The 13,250-nt window shown below is 45.7% G+C and overlaps 1 protein-coding gene across 1 annotated transcript in view; it reads right to left on the bottom strand.

Moving 5' to 3' along the window:
• WTIP (Wilms tumor 1 interacting protein) overlaps positions 1–13,250 on the bottom strand; it is a 50,784-nt gene that overhangs the window by 20,536 nt on the left and 16,998 nt on the right. The window contains exon 2 of the mRNA XM_009583887.1: positions 2,073–2,140. Within this exon, the coding sequence (XP_009582182.1) occupies positions 2,073–2,140 (68 nt within the window). The remainder of the gene's footprint in view (positions 1–2,072; positions 2,141–13,250) is intronic.

Here is a 13,250-nt window from a genome sequence, read left to right as displayed (position 1 = left end):
AGGAAATCCATATATAAAGCTGCACTAAGATTTGGAGTTATGGTAGAGACTGAAATTCTCAGTTATACAGAAAAAGTAGTTGGCTATCTGCTTTGGACTGAAAACACCTCTTTTTAGAGAGGACTGGGGTTTCCAAGTGGCTAGGAGCAAGACCTGGGAATATGAAGTAGTTGAAATAATTTCCTTTTTAATTGCTACTTTGCAGCCTTTTCCTCCGACTTCCAGAAAAGCTTTGCGCTTTCTCTGTCCACAGAACTCTAAAATAGGCAAAGTTGATTTATTTTATTAGGGAAAACAAGACAATTCCTAGTATTCTTGCTATGATGTTTGCTCAGGGGAAGCTAAGAGAAGATGAAATCACTTTCTGAGAAGCAGCGGCTTAACATGGGCAGAGACAACGTCAGAAATTGATTTCTTTTGCTGACTTACGCAGCAGTGCACCCCTTGGTCGGCTTCTCTCCCACCCCTCTGTGCTACTGGGAATCTGCTAAGATACACCTGTGGGAGGTTTGGGCTTTTAAATCTGTGCCTTAAACGTCCCAACAGTTCCCTAACTTGCAGAAAATTTATTCCTATCAGGTCCTTAACCTCAGTTTTCTTGGGAAAATCACTGCAAGTATCTCCCTTCAGAAGCCTACTACAGAACATGTCTAAGAACTAAAGAAGCTTTGCCCCCACCCCTTGAAAACTGAATGTTCTGCAAAAGATTGATATTTTTAGATTTAAAATTCTCATGTTTAGGCTGAAATTACAAGCTAATAACAACAATCATGTCATTAAGTCTGGATGAAAGGTTTTGATCATGGGGAAAGTACATTCCAACACAGTTCAAAATAAAAATCTCAAAGGTTTGAGCCTCTCCGTCTCACACTCCACCTCTTCTCCCTGTGCTTCTGCAGAAACACAGGAAAGAAAGAGCTGAAAAAAGCAAGGGAGAAAAAATAATTTTCTCTCAAAATGCAAGCAAAACTGTAACACATTTCAATTATAACAAGAAACTTATTTTCTGCACAAAATACAACTTGCTCTTTTCAACAGGCTCCAGCTGTAGTAGGCTGAGAGTAAAGGTGTAACACATGAAGGCAAATATCGCTTATGTTTTAGGAATTTCCATCATTTTTATGGATTGCATTGATGAGAAATGCATTTGCACACTCTCAACTGCCAGTAACATTTTTGTTGTGCGATATACTTTGAATAATTCCTTTGCAAAAAGTATGGCCATATATTCATTAAAAATGGAAAGTCGTTCTGGAAGACCCAAGCTTCTAAATGAATGGTATTTCAATAAATAAAGGTGGTATAAATTCAACATACTGATTCTCCAATTCATCATCCTCTAAGCTAAAATATATCTTTCCTTTCTAATTTCAATTCCCAGCCATTCTGTCCTCTTAATCTTAATTATAAATGGTCTGCCACTTATCAAATCATTCTCTGTGTACTGCACAATCCTCACCCTTAATTGCACAAATATTTTATTTTTGGAACAACACAGCTCAGCAACAAGCTTCATTTTTCTTCTCATGACTCAGTCTCTATTAAAGTAAAGCGTTTATAAAACCTCTGGGCGCATGGAGAGAAAATTAGTTGCTCCTCTGTGGCTAACAGTTTTTAACTAATCACAATGCAGCTCCACATCACTCCGAGCAGAGCAGTGATTAAAACTGCGCCTGCAACAAAGCAACATTGTACACAGTGATGACGTGCTCCAGTCAGAAACGTCTCCCCTCTTGTTATGATTGGTATTCCCCAGATGTTTGACTTTGAGCTCTAGCTTGGCAGGCGAGGCTTTGTGGCTGCAATTCAAGTCCCAAGCTTCAGCAGCTCCAGTGTTTATTCTCATGATTTACACTTTGTGATGGCTTATGGACAGTTATGTACTTGGTTTCATAGCCACCACTTCAAACCAAGGGCCTGATCCTGCCTTTATGGAGTTAGTGGTAAATGCTTTCTAATTCCAGCACTGGCAGGAGACCCCAGATGATTAAACCACCTCTCAAAGTAAACAAGCCAATATAAAAGAACAATTTGGTTTAAAAACAATAAAAAATGCCTGAAATCTTACTTACTAGGAAGTCTTCTTCACAGTACACCTTGCCATTGACATTGTAGAACGCTTTTCCTCGTAGTCTTCTCCCTGTTAAAATATGGTACCGTCAGAATTTTGTGCTCCGTCCCCCAAACCCAGTCGTTCAAGATGCAAAGGGAAAAAGCACACCCTGCTGCGCCTGTCTGCATGGCAGGTCCTGGCCCCTCTCGCCCCGGAGGGTCCATCCAGAGACATGGGTGAGGGCTGGGCTCTCAGCTCCATCCTGCCTTAACAAATTCCTTATCAACTAAACGTTACTTCTAAGAGCAGGTTATGGAACCCAGCTGATACCAGTTCCTGGAAAATTTGAAATCTAAACCCAAAAATGATTATTCTGGGGGGAAAGGCTCATTTGTAAATTGAGACAATTTTCTTAGCTGGTGAAATCACAGCAGCATACATCCACTGCAATCAACATCAGCGATGTGTTTGTCTCTAAAGGACCAAACGAGGGATACTGCATATGGATGTTCCTGTCATCTTTAAAAATATTAATACATTAATCAATGCCACAGCAGCTACACCCACAGCTCCCTGCGAAACTAAAGCAGTACAAGGCACACGTGACGGAGGGAAGGGCAGAAAAATCCCACTGAAAACAAGAGATTTCATTTTCAAGTTTGAACATTTGCCATTTCATTAGCGCTTGCGGAACTCTATTGACAAAGCCTGTGATCATCGTTAACTGATGGCTCCCTTTACAGCTAAGAAATGCACAACAGACTCCAGAGAGTCCCAACAAAACCGATTATAACCAGGAATTCAGAAACCACCGAGCCCAACGAGTTTTCAGATACAGCAGATCCGATCTGTCTTACACCAGAGCTGCTCCATTGAAAGCAACACCATTTTATCAGTGTAAAACCAGAGAGGGAGAAGGGAAACCGCACTCATCCTGACTCACCTTATTTCCACTCTGCCAGGGTCCCACTGGCCAAAGCTCCCAAACATTTGGGTGCTCTCACAAGCCACGTGCAGCCTTGGCAAGCAGATGGCACGGCGCCTACTATGGGCTGCATACCAGCTGCCATTAGCAGTGACACAGAGCAAGGAAGCGGGCAAGAGGCTCTGCATTTACAGGTTAACAGACGACCCCTCCCAGGTCACTGCCAAAGCTTTTACTCCACAGAATAAGCCTGGACGTCTCCTACTGAGGCAGAGTAGAAGCTCCACCATAAACACCGCTGATCTTCGTGGAGGGTTTGATTCTCAGGGCTGGCGAGCTGAGCCAGCTGGCCAAGCGCAGAGGGGTAGGAGTGCTCTCCATGGTTTCCATAAACAATGTTGAGGAAAATATGATTAATTTTCAGTGCTTGAAAGTGCCTTTTACATGTTGCCACTGTGATCCGATCCTGGGAAACAGTGTGTGGCACAAAGAAGTTGGGATCTGGGCTGATGCTTCTGGGAAATCACATGCTGCATGTGGTTGTCTGGCGGTTTTACTGTCGTGGCCGAGGGAAATGCTTCTTTTGTGTGCACATTCTTGGGCTGTCGATCTCACGGGCTGCTGTCTCCATACTGCTGGTAGGTGGAGTCAGCTCTTGTTTGTCTTTCTAGCTGCCTGGTAGCTCTGGAGGGGACCAGGAGCCTGGTGGCGTGGGCAATGCACTGAGACTGTCCCATCTCCTCTGAGGCTCTTAGGTAAAACTGGTCCATCCTACACATCACCGAAACAAGGCACGGGGCTGGGACAGCAATCAGGGGGTCACGGGGCCTCTCTCTGCTGATGCAGGAGCAACCACTTCTAGATCTTCCCTCCTGCTTATCCAAGCTGTTTTTAAACCTCTCCAGTGAAAGGTAAAGGAAAGGTAAATGGAAGGGAGAGAAGAAAAGTAAAGAGGTGAGAATAGCTTTTTAAAGAACATGTTGGCTCTGCCAGACCCAGCCTTAATACACGACTTGTCTTTAGACGGTGGAGATGAAGTGGCTGCACCCCCAACAGGGACTTGCCTTGGACATGCTGACGCAGCGCTTCCACCTTGCTGACACACATCACTGGTGCAGAGCTGGGGCATTTGTTTCAGGTAGAGAAGCGCTGGCCATCACCCTCACCACACACCCATTATGGTTAGAAGCAGCAGAGATAATTAGGGACAAATCCTAAACGCTGTTCCTGGAAGGATCTCTGCAGGAAAGGAACACCCTAATCTGGGGAGACGTCAGCATCTCCCAAGGCACTGCAGAAGGTGCACGTGGACCCGTACATCCCGCTTTGTATCCCAGCATGCAGAGCCTCCAGTGCTCAGGTTGATAGAAACGCCCCAAATTCTGCTTCTGTTGTTTCCTTAGCACAGCATCACTGGCAGAAGCCAATGGGGTCAGAGCTCTCCCGGATTGGGAAGGAGCGGGCACCCTAAGACCCAAAGCAAACAAGGCAAACCCGAAGTTTTGGACAGGCTCTCAAAGACGCTTGTGTTATCAGATGCATTCGGCAGCTGATTGCCCTGCGACATTAAGCTTCCTCACCCCAGTGCAGCAAAGCTGCGAGTCTCCATCTCAGCCACTGCACAACTTGTGAGCCCCTGCTCACACCATGCTCTGCAAGCCCCCACCTGCCAAACAGACAGCTGCCTCCCCTTCCATGCAGCTGACACGGTAGAAACATCTCTGTTTTACGCAGCACTTGCAGAGCAACACCTTTCAAAACTAAGAATACCATTTTCCCCATTTTACAGCTGAAAAAAACAAGCCACCTATTAGGGAACCAACTTGCCTAAACTCATAAAGCAGGCAAGCAGCTTGCTCACATGATAATTACTATTATTAGCAATAATTAATAAAATAGACAGGCCTTTTACCTTAGAGGAATTTAGTTCAGGGATTGTACAATAATTATCTCATAAACAAGAAACAGCAAGTTATCACACAAATAGCCATGGCTGCACTATATTGGCTTCTACATACTGAGTTTTAGAAATAAAGGCAAAAACATACGTTCCATTCGCCCTCCAGAAGAGTTTGCTAAATGACGGCATTGAACACGGTCAAACATCAAGCTCTGCGAGTACCCGGGCCTCACGTGAAAACTGCAATCAAGAGGAAAAGTGCTGGCAGTTGCAGCCAGGGAGCCACAAAGCCCAAGGAGATGCAGCACTGGCACCTCCCAGCCCCAGGGCAGCCGTGCAGCAGGGCTGTGCAGTGCCTCACGGTTAGGGTACCTGCCCCGAGCTCGATGTACTGGACAAGGCGGTTTCACCTCTCAAGGTCCTGGAGTAACTTGGGGGCCTATCCAGCACCAGTCTGTTCGGTGTAGCCATAACCTATTATTGTCAATCAGGCAGAGATTACAAGTTAAAAAAACCTGATGTTGCTTTAGCCAGCTGAGTCAAACACCTGGCCAGCTAGACAAGATACTACCATCCTGCCCACTGGTACACAGAACCTGCTGCTTGGCTTTCCTCTGAATGATTGAGCCCGGGTTACTATTTGCTTTCATAATATTGAAACAAAAAAGTCAAGAGTTTCTGACAAAACTTGATGCAACTTGCCGACAGCTCATTATAATAATAATGAGCCGTTATAATGAGCAGCCTAGCGCAGAGTTCACAAGCACGGGGTTTCACAAACACCGTGCTTCTCTCCTCCTTCTGCTGGATACCCACCTCGGCACGCCCGCCCTGTCAGACCAGTTTTCAACAGCAGCAAGGAAGAGGCTCTGTTTCACACCCCACCAGAAGAGCAGCAGGTCGGCCAGGAACGCGTGGGGGGACCTCGGGACGGGGCAGAAGCCGCCCAGCCTGCAGCCCACACGCAGGCACGTAACACCAGCTTTTACAGGGAAGCCCTTTTTTCCCTGAGTGCTCTTTAGAGCCTTGTTTTGCTGTAGGAAATGAAGCTTATGTGCTCGCAGTGACAACAAATGCTTGTTGCAAGTAACTTTTATGTTTCTTGACTGACACCCACACATTTGAGGGGCAGTGAGCGCCAGGATAAGGGGGTTCTACCACCTCAGGTGGGAGGCAGAGACCTTGCAAATGCTCCAGCAAAAAGCGCAAAGCTTCACGTAGATAATCTAGCAGTTAATAAAACGCGAGCTAGAAATCACTCTGTCCCAAGGAATGATCACAACTGGTGTTTGCACCAACGTGACAAACATCCAAAAGAAAGCAGGCTTTTGGAACTTTTAAAAAATATATAAAATCAGAATCAGCTCTAGGTTTTTAACAACAGTTTTCACATTTAAACAGTTTATGAGTCTCTGGTATTTAAACGTGTCTAGCAATTAATTGCCTGCACAATTTTTCTCCCCTATGTGTTGCAAACTAAAGGGAAGGAACGGGAGAGCTGTTGCTTTAGCGAAGGACTCAACTCCAAGATTTGGCTTGCAAAAGGAAAAATGACCCACAGTTGACACAGGCTGTCCACAACTATTCCCTCCAGTCTCCACAATACTTCGCTGGGTGGTGAAAACACACCAGCCAGGAAGCCAAGATGGGGTAGAACTTTTTCCAACGCTGTTTCAAAAGCTGCTCCAGGCCCTCATGGAACAAAATGTGAATCCGACCGGGTTTTACGGTCTCGAGGAGGTGCTCTGAAAGAGCACTGAAAATGTCCTGCCCCCTCCCCACTAGCCCAGAAAGCATCTTCAAAGCCCTCCATGCTGCTGCTGGCAGCGAGTATTTGCCTATAGGGAGGTGAGTTTATCAAGTCGCAGCCTTCACTGGTAGATCTCCAGTCTCACACAGGATGATGCAACCGCATCGGGGGCTAACACCCCCCCTCGCCTTTGTAAGACAAGAGATAACAATGTCTCACTGTCACAGCATGGTTATTAGACCTAATTACTGTTTGCAGCGTGCTTTGAAGTTATAAAGTGCCAAGCATTATTATAATATTTTAAGTACTTTGATGATTAAAAACATGCAACGTTGGGTAATAATCATGATTTACTAGCATTGTAGTGTAAGCAAGTTCATGTGAGAAGCCTGCATTGTCTCAGTGCCTGACGCTACTTAAAAACAAACAGCTCCCCTCTGACATAATGGGAATGCTGCAGCCCCAGCCTCGCCTCCCAGATAACGCCTGGCGCGTCCCTGAGACTACCAGCGCGCTGAAAAAAATACACCAGCGTACCTCCTCGCCATCATGATCTCTCTCGTAACATTCTCGTGATATATGTGCCTCTTCTTGTAACTTCATGCAGGAAAGTTTCAGCGTTAGAGGGAACAAAGTGCAAGATGACTAATAATGTCCTTGTTATTTCTAACATTACAGCTGTGTGGAACACGAGAATTGTATTTTAGTCAGAAAATGTAATTAAAACCTCCCCATATGGAGCGCAATTGAAGAGTTCAGCTGTAGGTATCACTGCTAAAGATAAGAAATTTGTTAAAGCAGAGCTAATTAAAAGCCTGAACAGCCCAAGCTATCGCCACGGAGTATTATTCAAGTACCTGCCATTCCTGTTGGCTGGGGACATGCCTGGGTAGGTCTGACCACACACGAGCACAGACCTCGGCTCGGCCGCTGCTTCTCCCATGGGGGCATGGCCCCCCCGCGCTAGCAGTGAGCAAGGTGCAGGCTGCGTGTTAAAGCAGAGCTAATTAAAAGCCTGAACAGCCCAAGCTATCGCCACGGAGTATTATTCAAGTACCTGCCATTCCTGTTGGCTGGGGACATGCCTGGGTAGGTCTGACCACACACGAGCACAGACCTCGGCTCGGCCGCTGCTTCTCCCATGGGGGCATGGCCCCCCCGCGCTAGCAGTGAGCAAGGTGCAGGCTGCGGCAGGACCGGGCGGATGGCTGCGGCTGGCCCGCCACCGCACCGGGGCTTGCTGGAGCCCCCGGCACGGCCACGCACTGCTCCTGCTGGGAAAGTGGCACCACGAGCTCCTTGTCTCACAGCAGCAACACAAATACACAGCATCCTTCTTTAGCAGCTCTTTCTGGAGGAAAAAAAGCATATCACATTGCTTCTCTCATTGGGATTTCTTCCCCTTACTTCTTATTTTACACATCGTCAGGTCTAAGGCTGAACGGGACACTCGGTGAGAATCTCTGCATTCTGGAAGCTTTGGTCCACGACTCACACAGCTTTCTGAGCATGGCAGCCCCTGGCTCTTCATGCCTTACTGACCGAAGAACTGTGCGTATCCGTTTTAGTTAGCAATATTAAACATGGACCTAATTGTTTGTTAACTGCTTCAGATGCCATCTCTGCAGTGACTGATGTGACACCAGCATCATTACCAGTCTCATGTTAGCACCTTAAGCGACAGTCTCTCAATGCGTTCGGACTAAAGCGACATGTAAACATACATGCAGGATTAATATGCAACAACATTTGCTCAAACATTTCCCAGACACCGTAACAGGGAAGGAAAACTCGCGTGTATTGCCCCAAAGCCCTGTACAAGTGAAACCAGACAGAAGGTGGCTTGGGCTGAGCAAATGTATCTGCATGCCTGCTGCCCAACTGCGGCCACAGTCTCCATCACTGCTCAACGGAAACGTAAACTTTACCAGGCCAAACCTGCTAATTTTGTTTTGCAAAAGCCCCTGGCATAGGTCTGGGCCTGCTCTGACTCAAAACTGGTCTGCGGTGGCCATCCACAGGCTGCCCATGCTCCCAGATGCAGACAGCACCCAAATGCACTTTTCCACCCCACATGCCACCCACGGGCTGTGGCAGGGCCCACTGCCGAGCCCATGCAGGGGCAGTTGGTGCCCAAGGGATCTCCCGTATGGCCTGCGGACATCGTCATGACAGCACAGGGCACCACGATGGGAATTACTGTCCACAGCCTTAAACTAAACTCTGGCACAGACGCTGCAGCTTTTCTTGCCGTGCAAGGTGTGACCTGCCCTCTGAAGAGCGCCTGCATGCTCTCTAAGTACATGTTTTAATGAGTGAGAAACTGGGACCAAAATAACTCAAAAGCTGAAGGGCCAATGAAACATCCAGAATCCAATCCGTTCTCCACAAATCCCCATGTCGGACAACTACTCTTTCTGAAAAGTGGAAGCTAAACTTTAAGTCACCAGATGATTCCAGGAGCTAAAACTTCAAGAGGAATACCAAATTTTACAAACATGGAATAAATAATTGAAAATATTAAGTAATTACAACCCACCTCTGTTACCTCCTCTACCCAGTCATCTCAAGATAAAACTGATGCAGAATTTCACCCAGGAGATGTTTTCTTTCACTTGGTACAGGAGGTTCGCCTGCCCAGGAACTAAAGATGTGCCAAAAGAAAACAAAAGCTTCCAATACTTTTTCTTTATTTGTTGCCATTTCTCCTTCACTCACATGTGAGTTTGGGCCCGCAGTTCTCCATCCCTCCCTCTGCCTTATGACTGCCTATCTGCACAGAGGTGTTCTTTACACCAGGTTTCTGTCACTCCACCCACTTGAGAATGGGGAGCACCGAGGCTGCTTTAGCCCCTGAATAACTGCTAATTAAATTTTTCTCCTCTGTCTCTTGCAGGGGACTCGCACAAAGCCACCAAACAACATGAGCACAACCTCTTTGTGACGGGGTCCTGCATTCGAGCCACAGCCTCCGTCGCCAGTGCTGGGGCTGTGCAGGGTCTTCGTAGCAGGAAGGGGCTGCGAGGAGGACCGCGCTCCAGCCCCAGCCCCTGGGCTTGGAGAAACTTCCATCCCCCACCACCACTGCCCCATCCCCTCCTCACAATGCTCAACTGCTCAGGCTTTGTGAAGGGAGGGGTGAATTTCTAGGGCTTTCGGGGTTTTTAAGACAGAAAAAAAAAAATCAATGCCAAATTCCTTTGAATAGAAGATACTGCATGTTGGCAGAAGCCACTTTTCACAGACTCCAGCCGTTTGAAATCTGAAACACTAAAAAGTGGCTACTGTGGATGTGCTGTATTCTTCTTTTCAAAGCAATCTGGCACACAATTTTGCTCCCCTGTTTCAGGACCCAATCCTGCATTCCTTTCACGCTCAGACTCCCATTGACTTTAAGGAATGCAGGATTGGATCCTAAATGTGTGCTTTACTCAACACAATAGCTCCTCATGGTTACGATCTATTGAGAAAGGCACACTTTAAAAACCATTTGGAATTGCAGGCTGATCCACCAGGCCAGAATGCCTGTAAAGATCTTCCATTATTTCAGGAAAAATACTCAGTGTGTGAATTACACACACACACACTCTCACACATTTTCCTGGTTTCAAGCTGCAGGCACGGCTTAGCTTGAGATGCATCAAAATATTTTGAGCACTGGCCTGATAGCTCATAAAGAAACCACGTGTAATTTTAGTTTTTGAAAAAAAGCAAAACTCTGGGGGCAAAAAAAGCCACCAAGGCAAACATATAAGCAGCTGAATCTTTGGGATGGTTTTTCAGAGAACTTTTGTAAAAGCCTCTAAAAGACCTGCACTGGCTAAGACAAAACAGAGCCTTGCACTGCTATTTTTGAGGATGCTGTATATTGAGTTACGAGGCTATTACGATGCAAATCTCAAATGTACAAGCTTTTTACTTGGCCATAAACACAAAACAGTATACATTGTCCTTTCAGAAGAAAAGGTTTGCTGCTAAAATAGCAGAAGCCCTACGTAAATAACCAACATTCTTTCTGCCTGAGGTCACTGACTTGGCCTATTCAATTCCGGGCTAGTCTGGGATTTGACAATCTAAGCAGGGGAGAGGCCCTTTCCTTTTTTTCAAAAGAATGCTGGGATTTTATTTGAAATTTAAACTCTTGCAAACAAAAGGTGGCATCGTATGCTAGAGGCCTATGAAGGTGGAGTACAGGATGTGTATTGTTTTCTCCCTTTACATAGATTCTTTCAGGAAAGAGTATTCAGAGTCTGTGAACAAATTCTAATCAAATATTATCATCAGGTAGGCAGACGTAGCAAGATATGAACGAACACTTTTAAGAGATCAGGAGATTTACTTTTTAAAAATATCAATGCAGGGAAAGCATAAAAATTGTTTAAAATTATAATTTAAGTTATCATTTAAAAGAAAGTAATTTTAAAATCTCCATAGTTTAAGTTCCTATACTAATTCATATTTGTACACTAAAAAAGAGCTTTTCAGTGCCAATTAACTGTGGCTACAAAGTCAGTATTCATTCTCATTCTCTATCTCAAGTTGATCTGTCCTGGAGAGGCAGATGGCAGTTAACTACTTTTTCTCCTGACTACTGTTGCCCAGTCCTTACTTGGAGTCTCACAAAAGTACGCTCTTGTATAACACAATTATCATTTCCATTTCTGTTATCCAGGCTCTGACTGCTCTCTGCTCTGTGCCACCTCTCCAGCACGGGAGCAGCGTGCCAGCTCCTGCCACGCAGACGTGCTAGTACCACACGACTCCCGCCGCAATCGACTATGCTGAGCTGAATTTGCAGCTGGTGTAAATCCTGACAGCATCACTGAATTCATCACAATTTATACAAGCTGTAGACCTGCCCCAAGGTACTATCTTCGCCAGAAAAAAGCCCGTCTTTGCTATGCACTCACTAACATGTGGTAAAATCCAGATGAAAACAAGGCAGTTTATCATTTTGACATGTTTGTAGCCCAGGGTAAACTCTAGACTCTCTTCTGCAGTTTACCTTAACCTGCCATGATGTCAAAATGAAAAACTTCATTACCTTCCCTAGGATTTTGCCTCATGTCAGCTATCGCACTGAAGGAAACACCTTTCTATCCAGAAAGCACGCCTTTGCTGCCAAGAAACCTCGCATTTCTGCACTGAGGCAGGTAACGTGCCTTGCTCTGACCGCTTTGCATCATTCGCCACCACCAAAGCCAGCAAGCCCAAGACTAGGTGGAGAGGACGTGGAGGGTACATTTCTGCCCCAACCTAGCTGGATGACTTAAACTGTCAGTCTCCAGCAGGATTATGTAGATAGATAGCTAATATCTTTTGTTACCTTGCTGGAAACCCCACCTTTCTTGGCAGGGTATTCATAATCTCCGTGCCATGTTTACTCTAGTGTGGAATTCTCTCTTCCTTTTTTCTCTCCTCCTACTCTTTGGTCAGATTATTTAACCAAAATGTTACTTAATGCTGCAGGGACAAGAAGATCTCTGACCTCTGGTACTCAGGCAAAGCGTTCCTGTGCAGACCGTATTATAAACTTAGCAGATACTTTCAAGCTTCCATATAATTTGCAAAAGTTAAAATTGGCAGATGTTTCCTTTCTCTCCCACTTATGTATTTATTCTATCCCATACCACCCATCAATTTCAGGGTTAAGGCATAAATTATTTCCATGGAGCTCCAACAGAAGAACTTACGTTGAGAAGGAGTTTGTAAAAACATAAACCAAGCATATATTTAGAAACAGAAATACAACAGCCCGCATTGATCTAATAGCTATTTTGGGCCTATATATTAACATTTATCTTAAAATATATTTCTTAATAAGCTAGCAAGTGGACACACTAACAGGGAAATGTAAAACAAAGCTCCAAATGTACTTCAACTAAGATTTTTTTTTTTTTCCCCCAGGGCTGGGTTTACAAATGCAAAAAAGAAAGTGAAGAACAAGGGCAAAGCAACACAGACCACTGGGTAAAACCCATGAGAGGCCTCCTCACCACTCAGCAAGCTGGGAGGGAAGGGGGTATAGCTCTTCCTCCAAGGTAGCTTCCACTGTGGGAAGGCTTTCACGGTTCCATCACAGACCCTGCTTGTTATCAGCATGGAATTCCACTTTTCCAGCTGCTGCTTGTCAGCCAGGACTTAAAAGAGTACTTGTCTTATCACACTATCCCAGGGTCCCAGTGCCAGCCCATTCTATGGAAAAGTAAATCCACCACCAAGCTGCAGCCTGTTCCAGCCCAAGTCTTCCTGACTCTGCAGGATGCAACCTCCCCGAGCAGCCTTGCTGGCCACTACCCATGCAACGTGGTGGGTGGTTTTCATTCAAGCTCCAGTAAGAACCACCATAATGGCAGCAACAAGGATCCATCTAGCGCAGTATCCTGTCTCCAGCTCTGGCCAAGAATGGAAGCTCAATGGGAAAGAGCATTAGAAACAGGGCTCGCACAGGCTGATGTGTTCCCAAGAATAACCTCTCAGCTTCCAGCAGCCAGCACTTAAGGCCTTCCTGCACCGCAGGTTGCATCATAACTATTATGTTTAATAGCCTCGCTGGACCAATCTTTCTTTAATTTGTCTAATTCCTCTATGAGATCATTTATACTTTTGGCCTCCACGCAGT

This window comes from Fulmarus glacialis, unplaced genomic scaffold (genome assembly GCF_000690835.1).
Source record: "Fulmarus glacialis isolate BGI_N327 unplaced genomic scaffold, ASM69083v1 scaffold34828, whole genome shotgun sequence".
Taxonomy (NCBI): domain Eukaryota; kingdom Metazoa; phylum Chordata; class Aves; order Procellariiformes; family Procellariidae; genus Fulmarus; species Fulmarus glacialis.
The sequence above is the reverse complement of the archived record's forward strand: the minus strand, read 5'-3'. Positions and strand labels throughout refer to the sequence as shown.